The sequence below is a fragment of the Sesamum indicum genome, linkage group LG7, assembly GCF_026168435.1.
Source record: "Sesamum indicum cultivar Baizhima isolate 11 linkage group LG7, ASM2616843v1, whole genome shotgun sequence".
Taxonomy (NCBI): domain Eukaryota; kingdom Viridiplantae; phylum Streptophyta; class Magnoliopsida; order Lamiales; family Pedaliaceae; genus Sesamum; species Sesamum indicum.
Window position 1 is genome coordinate 11,696,550 of NC_142663.1, and position 14,615 is coordinate 11,711,164.

The 14,615-nt window shown below is 33.2% G+C and overlaps 2 protein-coding genes across 3 annotated transcripts; one reads left to right on the forward strand and one right to left on the reverse strand.

The window, feature by feature from the left end:
• Positions 1-3,046: 3,046 nt before the first annotated feature.
• Positions 3,047-6,402, forward strand: LOC105166607 (auxin response factor 18). 2 transcript variants are annotated; one of them, XM_020695482.2, is made up of 4 exons: positions 3,047-3,201; positions 3,811-5,011; positions 5,254-6,092; positions 6,178-6,402. In XM_020695482.2, exons 2-4 carry the CDS (start codon positions 3,890-3,892, stop codon positions 6,245-6,247), a joined length of 2,031 nt encoding a protein of 676 aa, XP_020551141.1. In that variant the 5' UTR covers positions 3,047-3,201; positions 3,811-3,889; the 3' UTR covers positions 6,248-6,402. The 2 variants fall into 2 exon arrangements, with proteins under 2 accessions (XP_020551141.1, XP_011084326.1); XM_011086024.3 differs by having other exon boundaries at positions 3,094-3,562.
• A 5,113-nt stretch (positions 6,403-11,515) lies between these two features.
• LOC105166608 (GCN5-related N-acetyltransferase 4, chloroplastic-like) lies at positions 11,516-14,292 on the reverse strand. The gene is made up of 3 exons (XM_088882416.1): positions 13,843-14,292; positions 12,549-12,897; positions 11,516-12,005 (listed from the first exon to the last, which is right to left on the reverse strand). Exons 1-3 carry the CDS (start codon positions 14,009-14,011, stop codon positions 11,735-11,737), a joined length of 789 nt encoding a protein of 262 aa, XP_088738542.1. The 5' UTR covers positions 14,012-14,292; the 3' UTR covers positions 11,516-11,734.
• Between the last annotated feature and the right edge of the window lie 323 nt (positions 14,293-14,615).

Consider the following 14,615-nt stretch of genomic DNA (forward strand, 5'->3'; position numbering starts at 1 on the left):
CTCGTTGGTGCTATTGCATTAGCAGCACGAGTGAGCACACATAAAAGAAAAAAAAGCAAAAAGCAAACAAAGATAACTTGCTTATACTATGTGTCTATGTTTAAATAAATGACTTCAATTATATCACATCAACACAACGTGCGTCTCACTGATGAGGCAAAATTTTTAATTTTTTATTCAGAGGTATCCATTATAAACAAAATTTTTCTGCATCGGGCATATATTTTATTTCTAAATATTTGATTATATATGCTAAAAGGCCCACCATTTTTTATTGTCCTTAATTTCCAATATCTTGATATATAATAATAATAATAATAAAAAAGAAATAAAAATAGAAGGGAAGATTTAGGTGTGAGATGAGGATGAATAGGCAAAGTGTTAGTTGAGATGGGGATATTAATTATTATTGGAATTTGGACAAAGATATTTGGCATATGTTTGGACAATGTGTAGCCCACCAATATTTAAGTGTTTGGTTGGGTTGTTGGGCCTTTTCTTTTTTCCTAAAAAAAAAGTAGAAATAAAAATAAAATTATATTCTTGATTTTCTTTTTATTTTTAAATGCATTTAATAATTTTCATTTTAATTATTTTTGGTGTTCCAGTTAAGAAATCTAATACGAAAATTATAATTTCTTTTACAATCAGCGACACATATATGGTGACGATCTAATGATAACAATTATTTTTTGTGAACAATATTATGTTACTGTCGATGTGCCACTAATTATAAGTACTGACAACTTTAATCACAATTCTTGTCAGGATAAAAGTTGTTGTTGCTTAATATATATTTATAGTGGCGATTTTAAAATTATTACTGAATATTTTATCACAGATATCATATTTTCTTGCTGTGAACATATAAATTAATTTTTAATTATTTTTTAAAGGAAAAATTGCATTAAATTATTGGTGCATCAACTAGTTTAATCAATGGCAAGTAGACCTTAGTATGTTGAGAAGTCATTTTCTTGATAATTCTTTTTTGAAATTTCATTTGATCGATAAAATGTTATTTTTAACAAAATTTCTCCTACTAAATATTTTTTTTGGACCATATAGAAATAGAGCAAAAAAAGAAAAATTATGTCAGAAAATTATGTATTGTTTGTGAAATTTTAATTTATATATAAGAAGAAAATAATATAAATGAGAATTTATACAGTGTTCTGATAACTCTTTGTTATTAAAAATACAAATTGACTGAAATATCCTCAAGCGTATTTATTCGTAGAAAAATGATAATATTCTATTCATGTAAATTTAATATTAAGAAAATATCAATGGATCAATTATTTTATTTGATATAATTGAATAAAAAAATAAATAAATAAATTATGCAAATGCATCGAGTGTTTCAATATCTTAAAGTTTGGTGTAATCACACGTAAACCTCCTGCTATTTGAGAATTATATATCTAGTACTCTTGACGTTGGTTTCTGTCTAACAAATATATATCTTTGTTGATCAAAATTTATTGAATTTATTGATATTAGCAAAAATGTTGAATGAAAATCCATATTTACCCACGATCACTTATTGTAGGTCAAACAAATATAATCTATTCAAAATGCCCTTATAAGAGTGAAGATATGTATATATCTCCTTACATGCATTAGCTTGTGAACATATATAAAGGTATGTTGATAAGAAAATATGACCTGCAGTAGGTCAGTAATAAGTCAATCGATCGGTATATATAGATTTTTCATTCAACTACTTTGTTAATATCAGTAATTTCGGTGAAGTTTTTACTAATCGATGGGTCTATTTGTTAGACTTTAATTCTTAAAAAAATAAAAAATAAAAATAATTACACTCTCATCTTCTGAGATTTGGTATAATTACATATAGCCCCTTTGTGGTTTGGCAAATTATTTCTACAACCTTTGAGGTTTGGTTTCGTCTAACAAATAAGCCATCCCGTTAGTTAAAATTTATCGAATTTTGTGATATTAATTTAAAAAAAAAATCAGAAAAGAATCTATATATATCTCTGATTGGCTTATTATCGATTTATAGCAGATTAAATAAATCTTTTCATGATTAAATTAACCTCATACATCTCCACGCTTTAATGCATGTTAGTGGATATACCTTCAATGTTATTAGGTTAGTTTGGTCCGAAAAAAGGTATCTGACCTGCAAAAAGTCAGTTTTACGTCAATCAAGGGTAAATATCAATTTTCATTTAGTAAAAGCAAATTTAGTAAATTTTGACTAACGAGGAGGGAAACAAATCTCATGAATGCTGATATAATTTTCCAAAATTGTATGAAATTTACGTGTAATTACATCAAATATCATAAAAAGGAATTATAATGATCTCTAAAAAAATAAAAAAGAATGAGACACAACATGGATTTATGCTGAGAAGAAGGGTAAAAATGAATTAGGAGTAATTAATGTTGTGGATTATGGTATAATATAAGTTAGAAAGAAACAAATTACCGAGCCCGACAAAGTGGTTGGCATCCACCTTATTATTAAGCTATATGAAAGAGACACGCTTCTTGAAACGCCAACCTCCGACCGCCTCCCACTTCATTGTTTTAATTACTTGTTTATGTACCTTAATTTCCTCACTTAAAGTTAAACAACTGCCGCTTTATTTTGGCTTCTATTCTACCCCATGCTAATGGCCCCTTACACCCCCCCCCCCCCCCCCACCGTTTGAAATCCCATAGTCATATTTACTAGGAGGAGTTTAACTGGTAAAAACATTTTCATGCCAAATGTTTGAACTATTTTTGTAAAAAAAATGTTGTGTGATTATTTACTATTAATTTTAATTTTAAAAATAATTAGTAATTATACAAAAATTAAGAATAATTTATATAAATAATTTGTAAAACAGGGTGTAAGCATAATTCAGAAGAGTAATATATCCACCCGGTGTCCCAAAAATCAAAAAACAGTCACACCCATCCACACTCATACAAAGAGAAAAATAGAAAGAAAAGTGTGAACAGAAATCTGGAAACGTCATTACGTACAGACAGCAAGAGAACTAATATAAAATCATTCTCTCTCCGTCCTCTCTCTCTCTCTCTCTGTATATATATGTATGTATGTAATGTAGATATTATATATATATACGTATATAGGTATGTATATTGGAGTTTCTGAGTGTCATTTGTCAATATCAATTCCCTCTGCCACCCTCTGGTCGGCAAAGGAAGCTTCAGCTTCAGGTGTCGCTTCACCCACTCTCTCTGTTACTGTGTGTTGTGTGTTGTGTGTTTTTTTGGCTCTTGTCTCTGTCTGTCCCCATCCTCATCACACACACACAATTTCTCTTTCTTCTCCATTCTGCTTAAATCTCATACTCAATCCTCTTTCTCTTCACAAGAAATCAGTTTACAGTTTTATGTTGTTGAAAAGGCCTACACAACCACCCCTCATTTATTCGACTTTTCTGCTTCTGCTTTTTCTTCAAGGAAAAGGGCTCGATTCTTTCTAGGTTGTGCTTGTTTCTTGTTTGGTTGATTTAACAAATTAAAGGGTTTTCAGAGAAGAGAAGAGATAAGAGCAGAGAAAGTCGCAGTCTTTGGTGTAAAGTTCACTTTTCCCCTTTCTGTTTTCTCTCTGTTTCTTGGGTTGTTGATTGAAGTGAAGGAAAGGAAACTTTCTTGTCTATATTGTGTTGATTTTGATCTGGGATTCTTGAAATGATTAGAAAAACAAATCCCATCTGCAATTTTTAGTTCTTGATTTCTGTCTTAATGCAGGCTGCCATTGTGTTCATCTTGTGTTCTCTTTAGGGATTTTGATCTTTATTGTAATTTTTGTGTTTTTTACAGAAATAATTGCAGAGGGCCTTGAGGGGTATTCTTGATTTGTTAGAATTGGATGTGGTTGGAGCTCTAGATTGTTGAAGATATGATTAATGCTATGAATTCAGTGGGGAGGCCCATGAATCAAGTGGAGAAGTGCTTGGATCCCCAGCTATGGCATGCCTGTGCTGGTGGGATGGCTCAAATTCCACCTATAAATTCAAAGGTTTATTACTTTCCTCAGGGTCACTCTGAGCATGCCAATAAAGCTGTAGATTTTCATGAATTTCCAAGAATTTCACCCCTTATACCTTGTAGAGTATCATCCATAAGCTACTTGGCTGATTCTGAGACAGACGAGGTTTACGCGAAAATGAGATTAGTTCCATTGGGAAGAAATGAATGTGATGTTGATGATGAGGGTGGATTGATGGGATTTAGTAAGAATGAGGAGAAAGAGAAGCCTAATTCATTTGCCAAGACCTTAACACAGTCTGATGCAAACAATGGTGGGGGTTTCTCCGTCCCGAGATACTGTGCTGAGACGATATTTCCGAGGTTGGATTATTCGGCTGAGCCGCCGGTTCAGACTATCTTGGCTAAGGATGTTCATGGGGAGGTATGGAAATTCAGGCATATTTATAGAGGTACGCCGAGGCGGCATCTTTTGACTACGGGGTGGAGTAATTTTGTGAACCAAAAAAAGCTTGTGGCTGGGGATTCTATTGTCTTCTTGAGGACAGAAAACGGCGAATTGTGTCTTGGAATACAGAGGGCGAAGACGGGCATCAGCGGTGGGCCGGAGGTCTTGTCTGGATGGAGCACTGGGGCTGCAAATTGCGCCTCGGCTTTGTATAAGGGGTTCTCTGGTTCTCAAAGTGAGAGTTTATGTGTTGGAAGTGTTAGGAAACGGAATGGTAGTTGTGATTCAGGGGCGAGGGAGAGGGGGAATGTGAGTGCCGAATCTGTTATTGAAGCAGCTAGTCTTGCTGCCAGTGGCCGGCCGTTCGAGGTCGTCTATTATCCACGTGCAAGCACGCCGGAATTTGTGGTGAGGGCTTCAGCTGTGAGGGCTGCAATGAGGATCCAATGGTGTGCTGGAATGAGGTTTAAGATGGCATTTGAGACGGAAGATTCGTCTCGGATAAGCTGGTTTATGGGAACTGTATCATCGGTTCAGGTCGATGACCCTGTTTACTGGCCTAATTCTCCATGGCGACTTCTTCAGGTAACTCGAATATTAGTTTTTAATTTCACTCCATTCATCCTATTCTTATCTACAAAATTCAGGTAACTCGAATATTAGTTTTTAATTTCACTCCATTCATCCTATTCTTATCTACAAAATTCGGTTGTTGAAAGCTACTGTTCATACATTCTACAATGTTGATCTGCTATGGCTTTGTTAATTGGATGTAGTATTCACACCCGAAATAGGATCTTGTTTCTAATCAAAAAACTCGTTTGCAGGTGGCATGGGACGAACCGGAGTTACTACAAAACGTGAAGCGAGTTAGCCCATGGTTAGTTGAGTTGGTATCACATATTCCAGCCATCCCTCTGTCGCCCTTCTCTCCGCCAAGAAAGAGGCCACGGCCACCGGAATTTCCCCTTGGACAACTTCATATGCCGATGACACTTCTCCGCAACCCCCTCAGCCCCAGCAGCCCGTTGTGTTGTTTACCTGACAACATTTCTTCAGGCATACAGGGAGCCAGGCATGCTCAGTTTCTACTATCTTCATCGGATCCCCACTTCAATAATCTTCAGATGGGACCTCATCCATTCAACTTCAAGCCACTACCAAAGATCCTCACCGGCAGCCGCTTGGAGAATTCCAATTTTGATCCCTTATCATGTTCTCTGCAAACGAAGAGCTCGACCCTCAGTTTGAACGAAAACAACGAAACAAAGTCACCCGTGTTTCTTTTATTCGGTCAGCCAATCCTCACGGAACAGCAAATATCTCGGAGCTGCTCTTTGGATACTGAAGAGAACATGGGAAATGTCTCCAATGGTTCGGTATCAGCCGTTATTCAGAATTCTCCACCAGAAGCCTGTTCGGAAGGAGAGTTTCCAAGGTTAAAAGATCAAAAACTCGAGCTCGGGTTGGAGACAACGAACTGTAAGGTTTTCTTGGAGTCTGAGGACGTTGGTCGGACCCTTGACCTATCGAGTATCAGCTCATATGAAGAACTATACAGGAAACTGGCCTCCATGTTTAGCTTGCAAAGATCTGATACATCGACGAATGTAGTCTACAGCGATGCAGAAGGCGCCACCAGACCCACCGAAGACGTTCCGTTCGGGTAAAACTACAACTCTCATGTTAACATGATTTCAAGAATATTGGAACATGGCTAAGACCTCTGATCCTTTTTACTATTGTTGCAGTGATTTCATGAAGAAAGCGAGACGGCTGACGATACTGATCGAGTCGGGCAGGGAAAATCGTGGGATTTAGGAAAGAGTTTTGATCTGTTTCAAGTTTTGCAATTGTACAGTTTCTGCATTTGGAAGTTTTGGCGAAAATCCTTTGAGCCAATTCTCGAGATGTATGTCCTGAATTCTCTTGCAACTCTTTGCAATGAAAACATGAAGAAGCATTGCTTGGTTTAACGTTTGAAGTAGGGGCGTCAACCGGTAGGGTAAGACCCTATCCATACTCATAACATAATTCAGAAATTCAGGTCTAGACTCAATGAATATTCTTAAATTCAGATTCAAATTCATTAAAAAAATTTAGATTTGAGTTTGGATTGGGACTCTATCCCTTAATACTTATCAGTCTGTCATTTCGACGTATCGAAATTTCAGTTAATCGAACTTTCGGCATGTTTAGTTAACCGAATTGAATACCCCTACGTTCTACATTCAAATGAACAAATCTAAAAGAATTACTATAACATTATTTATTGTCTAATTCTTGAACCATAATAAATTTTTTAAATAATAAAGAATTAATCACATAACTATATTATCATGCTGGTTATATTTTTCAATATGTTCATAGGCAATATTGTTTGTTGAAAACCTGAAGTGATAAAATTAAATTTTAAAGTTTTATAATATTAAATTCAATTGCTATTAAATATATAGATTTGTTATTCTCATAAGATTATTTTGTAAATGGTATAGTAAAGCATATAATATTTAAAAAAATATATCAAAAAAAAGTTATTTGTGAATTGGTCTTAATAATTCAAAATTTATTGATAAACTATGGAAAAAAAAGAAAGAAATTTAAACTAATTAGTATGATTTGCAGAAATTTTTACACCCTTTTCAAAATTTTATAATTTAAACTAAATAGTATGATTACATTTTTTCCCAAAGAAATTTTATAATTATGTTTACACCCTTTTCAAAATTTTTTGTTTATACCTAACATCCTCCCGTTATGGTTTGAATAAAAAATACTGACATCAATAAAAAAATATAAATTTATAATTTTTCCACTTATTTAATATTTTTATACTTGCAGGTGGATAAATGGAATATATATAAATTTAAAAGAATGTGACTATAGTTAAATATTATTTATGAATTATAGTCATTGGATAAAAAATAGTCATGAATAAACTGTTTACTTGGGAAAAAAATGTAATTTCACATTTTTAGAAAGGATTTAAGTATAATTAATCATTTATTTTAATGCATATAAACTATAATTTTTCAAAAATATAATAATATAGTAATTTCTATTTATTTCTCCCCACATAATTTCAGTACATTGTTGACTTTCTAATATAATAGTAATAATAAAAAAAAAAAAGGACTTTTAACTCAAATCCCAAGTACAAAGAGGAAGAGAAGGAAAACAAAATAAATTGGGATTTGCGCGGTAATTAATTATTATTAAAACTATACTTAGGGTCTGAAATAAAGGATTAAGTGGGGTTTAATTAGGGATCTAATCCCAAGGCGTGTTGGTCAAACGCTGCACAGACTTCCTAATCCCCGCGCGTCATTGGGGAGTGACTTCTGTAGAGCCTGCCACCACGAACAAACAAAGATCGCGACCCGCTCTCTCACGCTCTTCTGTCTCAACGTGTTGTCCACGCTCAAAGGTTGAACGTTGACCGGAATCCAACGTGTGGCCTACGCTCCAATGTTTTAAACTTAAACTGAGTGGTTATCAACTTATGATTGAATTACAAATTAAAACTTGTTTTTTTTTTATTTTATAAATTTAGATAATTTAAGTTTAAGCATTGTTTACCAATTTTTGTAAATAAAATAAATATGAAGTTGTTCTTTTAAATATTCTAATTTTATTTATTTATTTATTTTAAATTTTCACTTTAGTTTTAGAAACTTCCCGATTTTTAGTGCAGCTTAATTCAAGATTTTTTTTTATCATAAAAGCAGAAATTATTACAAACACCCTTTTACTTCTTGCTATGCATGAAAGTTATTTAAATAATATATAAATAAAAAAAATCATAGTACACTAGAAGAAAATAACATTTAATCGTGACAATAAAAATAAATAATCATAGTAAATAGTTATTGATCATGGCCGTGTAGTGATTGTTGGCCGTGATTTTTGTGAGTGTGACTAAAAGCCTTGCAAAATGTATTTTTTAAGATGGATAAGCTAAGTTTTTGCATCAATTTTATCTAAATATAATAATAATTATTATTATTATTATTTATTATTACTTTTATTCTATGACAAAGCAACAGTAATTTTTTTTGTAGTGGTAAGTACATATACATTATTTTATTTGGAATCTAAATACATATATATATATATATAAATGTATAAAAACATAAAAATAGTAGGGTTGGGGGACTGATTTATTGGTATAATCACCATTAAATTCTTGATTAATTAAATAACTAAAAACAACATATACAAGTGGGCTCACGTGAGGAGGCCCATCAACAATGCTTCCGCCGTTTTGATGCTTGGGTCCTTTCTCTCTCTCTCTCTCTCTCTCACACACACACACACACACACATTCAATATATATATATATATATATATATAATTAAGAATAAATTAGATTGACACTCCAAAAATTAGATCAAATTAAACAAATTTTCTTATGTGACTTACAAAATTATAACTTTAAGGGGTATTAAGGTAATGTTTGTCAGAGATTGTTCGTATAAGTTTTATTTTTAAATATAAAGTATAGTAGTAATACAACTATAACATTAGATGATGTAGTTGTAATTTTACAAAAAGTAAAGGGTATTTGTATATTTTAGCATAATCTCAAAGACTATTAATATAATTTACTCTATATTTAATTATTAAATTATTATTTTTGCTCTTTAATTAAAAGTCAATTACTCGAAACCTGATACGTCCTTTCAGAATAAATTGTGAGTTAGAAAATTCGAGCAAATAATATCTCATACAATGAAGACATTGATTGCATTGCACATTGCATTACTCGGCATTTTCTATAGAAACAAGGCGATGTGTCAGGTTCAATTAATTATATATTTATTTTAAAGGGTACTGCACTCGACTATCGCCACAAATGGTAAAACAATCAAAACAACTGTGTTGCATACTCGGGACGTTGTCGTTTCATGTGCATGTGAAAAAAATAAAAGAAAAAATCTAAAACATTAAATCGAAAGTAATATTATAGTAGATCGGATAAACTTTGGAGATGATTGAGGTAGAAAATTACGATAACGTCCCAGAAATAAATGTAGAGTACGGGTTTTCAACAATGACAATACATATAAAACTCAAACTCAGACAAGATTTATAATAAAGTCGTACGTGCGCCTAATCCACTTACAATTTTAGCGACAAGACAGTCAAATGAAACCTTAAATCGCGAGACTATCACGACTATATTATATAAAAAGCGTGCTTGGGATCATGAAGATTAGGGTTGCATGAGTTAATAGTAATTACATTAATTATAGCTAATGAATATGGATATATGTGCACGAGGAGAAAAGCGTTGAATTTCATACCAATTTTTGAAGAATTTCATGCTTTTCTCATTTATACAAATGATGTGTCGTCTGATGCGATTCATCGATCGATTGATGTTTCATTGCGTTATATATTATTTATTTTAATTAATTTGTATAAATTTCATGAGTTTATCATAAAAAGACGCATCATTAAAAAAAATACAAAAATTATTAAAAAAAATCATCATCGACAACTAATGTAAAACGCTGGTCAACATTAATTTACGTGCATAGAATCAAAATTTCTGTCTTCATCCCTGTGTATAGAACAAGATCCAAGAATTTCAGAGAAATGTTGGAGTCAAGAGTCAACCCTTGAAATTAGTAGGTTTTTATTTATTTCTAGAAAAAGTAAAAAAATAAAAATAAATTAAAAAAAATAATAAATGGGAACAGAAACTCATGAAAGATTAGGTAATTGTGTTGCTTAGTTTTAAGTGTATGCAAAAATGGTATCCAACGACCTATTAATTATTTTATATTTATATGTGTATGTGTATGTGTATGTGTGTGTGTGTGTTTTTTATGAAGAAAAAGAATCCGAAGACTAATAAGTTGGTATAATATATATATATATATATAAGGTGGTCGTACTAAAAAAAATATGATTTTTTATAATAATTAATTATCATAATTAAAATTAAAAAATGTGATACTAATTAATTACGACCACTTAACGGCCATTGATTTGCTATAGTTAAAAACTATGGTAAATATTTTGGTAATAGGTAAAAACTATTAAGCATGTTGATTAACTGTGGTCAAAGTTTAAATCTTTATATCGATTTTATCTTATCATGATAAATAGTATTAATTTACTATGATTTTTAAGGTATAGTATTTGTAGTTTGGGAAATAATTAATTTTTTCATAGTGTCTTTGGATCAACATTTCAACAACAAAAATCCCTGAAAAAGAAAAAAAAAATATTTGATTTTTTTAAATAATAATACTTTGTAAATTTATTTTTTATTTCATAAGTTGAAAAAGAAAAGAAGGGGTTTACAACAAATATTTCATCCCTCCCAAATTTATTTATATAGCTTTTTTTTTTTTGCTAAATTATCCCCAAAAATTATCCGATGAAGTCGTTTTACTAATATATCCCCCATTTATGCTAAGTTTGAGCGGAAGGATTTGAAAAAAGAATTTTAAATTACTTTATGTTAAAAAAATTTAAAATTCATCAATATTTTAAAAGACAATATTGAAAATTTTAAAATTCTTTATAATACTGATGAATCCAGACAGATTCATAAATTTATTATTAGTAATTTAAAATATATCGATCCAAACACAGCCTTAATTAAACTACCAATCACCCAACATTTTTTTTTTAAGAAAAATAAATTTGCATATTTAGAGATTTATTTAAAATGTGTTATCAGACAAACTCTAAAAAGATAAAGTGAGAATTACTTTTCTTTCTTTTTTTTTTAAATGAGAGAAATTATGGGCCCAAAAGAGAGTTCATCAAGTTGGGCTAGCCCAAATAGGGCCCAAACCTAAATGCTAATTGCAGCCCACAGCTTATATATAGAAATAAAATAATTATATTTACACCCGTTGATCTATAATTTGTTTAAACAAATCAAGAAAATAAGAATAATTTGTGTAATATTTTCTTAATATTTCAAAAGACAACTTGTCTTTTGTTTTAAATAGTGAAAAGACACATTTGTCTTTCACTAAAATTTTATTACAACCTTTGTACAAAAATCACCCGGAAAAAGATATTCGCGAGAATTAAATTTCAGGAGAGGTGAATGCAAATAACCCGTCAAAATAATTCGCCAATTATCATTAATTTTTGAAAAAAATTAAGCTTCAAATCACATACTATATACCAAACTAAGTAGCAACAGAACACAAAACCACAACCAGAATATCTACATCTACATCTACAAAGCTGCCTACCTCCATCCTACACTCTACTCCTACGTCGAACCGTTCATCGTCGTCCGCGCTCTGATTACCTATGAGAACGGGTCGAGGAGAGCTACAGGAGCTTCATCATGAAGCTGAACTGCGTGTCAGGGGACGTTCTTGGATGAGGCCAATTCGCGCCTTCCGGCACCTTAATGCACCTGAAACCCTGGCTCGTGTACAGCTTCGTAGCTCCCGTGTTGTTAACCTCGCAGTGCAGAGCAATGGCACGGCACCCCCAGCTTTTAGCCTTTGCCTCTGCTTTAGCTATTAGCTTCTTGGCAACTCCCTTTCTGCGGAACCTTTCTCGGACGGCTACATTTGATATGTACGCGATTCCTGTCCTGTCAATAACAGCAAGATGTACTTGAGCAAATGCATCGGCATGTTGAGGTATGTATCGATGAATGAGGTGACATTCTACATGCTCCAACTTATACATGAAATCCAAGTCGAGATTTTCACTAGGATCAATAATTTGTACTGGAACACACGGTCACTCATCAACTATATAATCAGGACGTCTAGATAGTTACAGAAGCCCCTATAAATAAAATGTAGATACTACCTAGTTGGATCTGTAGAAGTTGGGCTAAAGTGTAACGTTGAATCAGACTCTACTCGGACAAAGTCATCCTCGTCCCGATATCAGTAAGTAAGAGAGTGTCAGCATGTTTTTAACAGCACCTAATTTCTGACATTATTTATAGGAGAAGAATGTATTGGTGACTATTCCTGCTAGATGTCAGGGATTTTGATCATCAAACCACGTAGATCATGACACATTAGCACAAATATAGGTGTGGCTGCTGACGGGTTGATTTTAACTATTTAATGTTTTTGAGTTCGAGACATATAAGAAAAAACTCGAAAAAGGCTAAAGTTACCTTCTTTGTCGAAGAGGTCCTTTCCTAGGAAGAAAATCAGCAACAGTGTCGACGGTCAAGATCCCGGTCACATATCCTTTACTCAGGAAGAACAAATCTTCACCAGCATTCCCGGTTACGGCAACAAGGCAAGTTCTTTTGCAGCCCTTTGGTGTTGAGAGTCCGAAGAGCATCCCAATAAGCCGATCAAATCTCAGAACAAAATCCAGAGGGAAAGAGTACTCGGGAAAGAAGGAATTGCAGTGCGTCTCAGCCACTTCCCAGCAGTCGTCTATCCTCGCCTCTCGAACTACGATCTCAGGAGTCGTTGTCGGGAACAGTTCGGCCACTTGGCTGGCCCTACAAACTCCTACAAAGGGAGAATTCTTACCAGATAGTTTACTGTTCCAGGCCAGCGAAAACTCAAGACATGTTCACATCTTTAGCAGCTCAGAAGGCCAAAAACTTTAACTGAAGCAACATTTTATCTGTTCAGGAACTTCAGGAGTAACTCATAGCAGAAGAACTTAACATCATCTTTGACTATTTCGTCCTCCTTTTAACATGAATTTACCCCCTTTAACTATTACTTACATTTGAACATTGGGATAAAATAGTCTTTTATTGGTGGCAAAAGTTGTTGTTTCCTCAATAACTCCCTATTTAGCTTTTATTTGCTTCTTACTCACACTCCCCACTTTTGATTATGCTACACACAATCACCTTCTCAAAAGTAGAAGCTGCTGCAAACTCTTCTTCCCATATTTAGGAGATTGGAAAAGATACAAAAGTGGAGAACAAGATGTTCTAGACTATAAAGTAACCAAGAGTAGAAGTTTTTCTGAATTCGTATAAGTGCAACTGTAATTCTTGGAGACTCTCGGGACTCTAGGTACCGGAGTATCACACCTCTCTATCCAACCAGGGATCCTGACTAATGGGATTTACCAACAACTTTCTTTGTATACGCCTATGATATCTCCACAAAATTCTCTACACATCACTAGCATTATTACACCCTAGGATGGCTGAGATGTTGGATAAGTCTCACTATCTGCTGACAAGACATAGATATCTCAAACTCTACAGACATCTTTAATTCTGAAATTTCCTATTATACTAAGACTTTGCTGGCTGCCCTGCCTGCAGAAAATACTACCATAGACTCAAAGGCTTCAAGAGAACTCAAGAATGGACATCTGTAACCTTATTGTTCACAAATTCAGACCACAATAACAATATCACCAAACAGAGAACCAAATCTTGAATCTTGGATTGAACTAAATTACAAAACAATGGAGGGACAGAACCATACCTGATTTGGAAGAGAGGCTGAGGACAGATGTGGGAATTTCATACTGAGAAATCTTGGAAGGTGGAGAAAGTGCCTGGTGTTTCAGATTCCTGGTTTTGAGAGGGGGATTCGAGCTGATCCTTCTGCTGCTGATGTTCACTACTGTTGTTATTGAAGGGATTATCTGCATCTCTCCCCAACTCACTCTCTCTCTCTCCAAGGTGGAGTTGAAGGTGGAGAAAGACAGGAAAAGAAACAGGAGTCCAAGATTATTCTGAGACTCCCAAGATTGTGGGATGTTTGCTTTCTGCTGCTTTTTGTGATTGTTTCTTGGAAAAAGTAATAATAACAAGGGAGAGAATGAGAGGAGAGATTCTCAAATCTTTTTGGTGAAGGGGTAAACTGATATGTTTGTTTGCTTAAGGCAATGGAGACAGGCTGAGGAAGAACAGACGACAGACAGACTAACTGACAACTTACATGTTGAATATTCGATGTATGTTTGTCTTAAAATATCTGCAGTATTTGACAGTCGCATGTCTACTAGTCCTAGAGAATAATTACTACTAGTACATATTCCATTTTTAAATATACAAATATAAAAATAAAAATATAACAGAAACTTCTTATTTTATAAGTTTATTCAATCTATTATATGCGAATAAATATTATACGAGAGAAAATATAATAATATTAATTTTACTGTGCATATATATAAATAAGTACAAAAATATAATAAGAACGTTAAATAAAAAGCAAAATTAAAAATTTATATAATTATTTTTGTTGCCGTC

Bases quoted from the DNA above. Each gene is read 5' to 3' on its own strand.
- LOC105166607 (XM_020695482.2), top strand. From the start codon at position 3,890: ATGATTAATGCTATGAATTCAGTGGGGAGGCCCATGAATCAAGTGGAG. The intron at 5,012-5,253 runs GTAACTCGAATA...ACTCGTTTGCAG, and splicing joins CTCCATGGCGACTTCTTCAG to GTGGCATGGGACGAACCGGA. The intron at 6,093-6,177 runs GTAAAACTACAA...CTATTGTTGCAG, and splicing joins ACCGAAGACGTTCCGTTCGG to TGATTTCATGAAGAAAGCGA.
- LOC105166608 (XM_088882416.1), bottom strand. From the start codon at position 14,011: ATGCAGATAATCCCTTCAATAACAACAGTAGTGAACATCAGCAGCAGA. The intron at 12,898-13,842 runs GTATGGTTCTGT...CTCCCTTTGTAG, and splicing joins CAGCCTCTCTTCCAAATCAG to GAGTTTGTAGGGCCAGCCAA. The intron at 12,006-12,548 runs GTAACTTTAGCC...TGTTATTGACAG, and splicing joins GGACCTCTTCGACAAAGAAG to GACAGGAATCGCGTACATAT.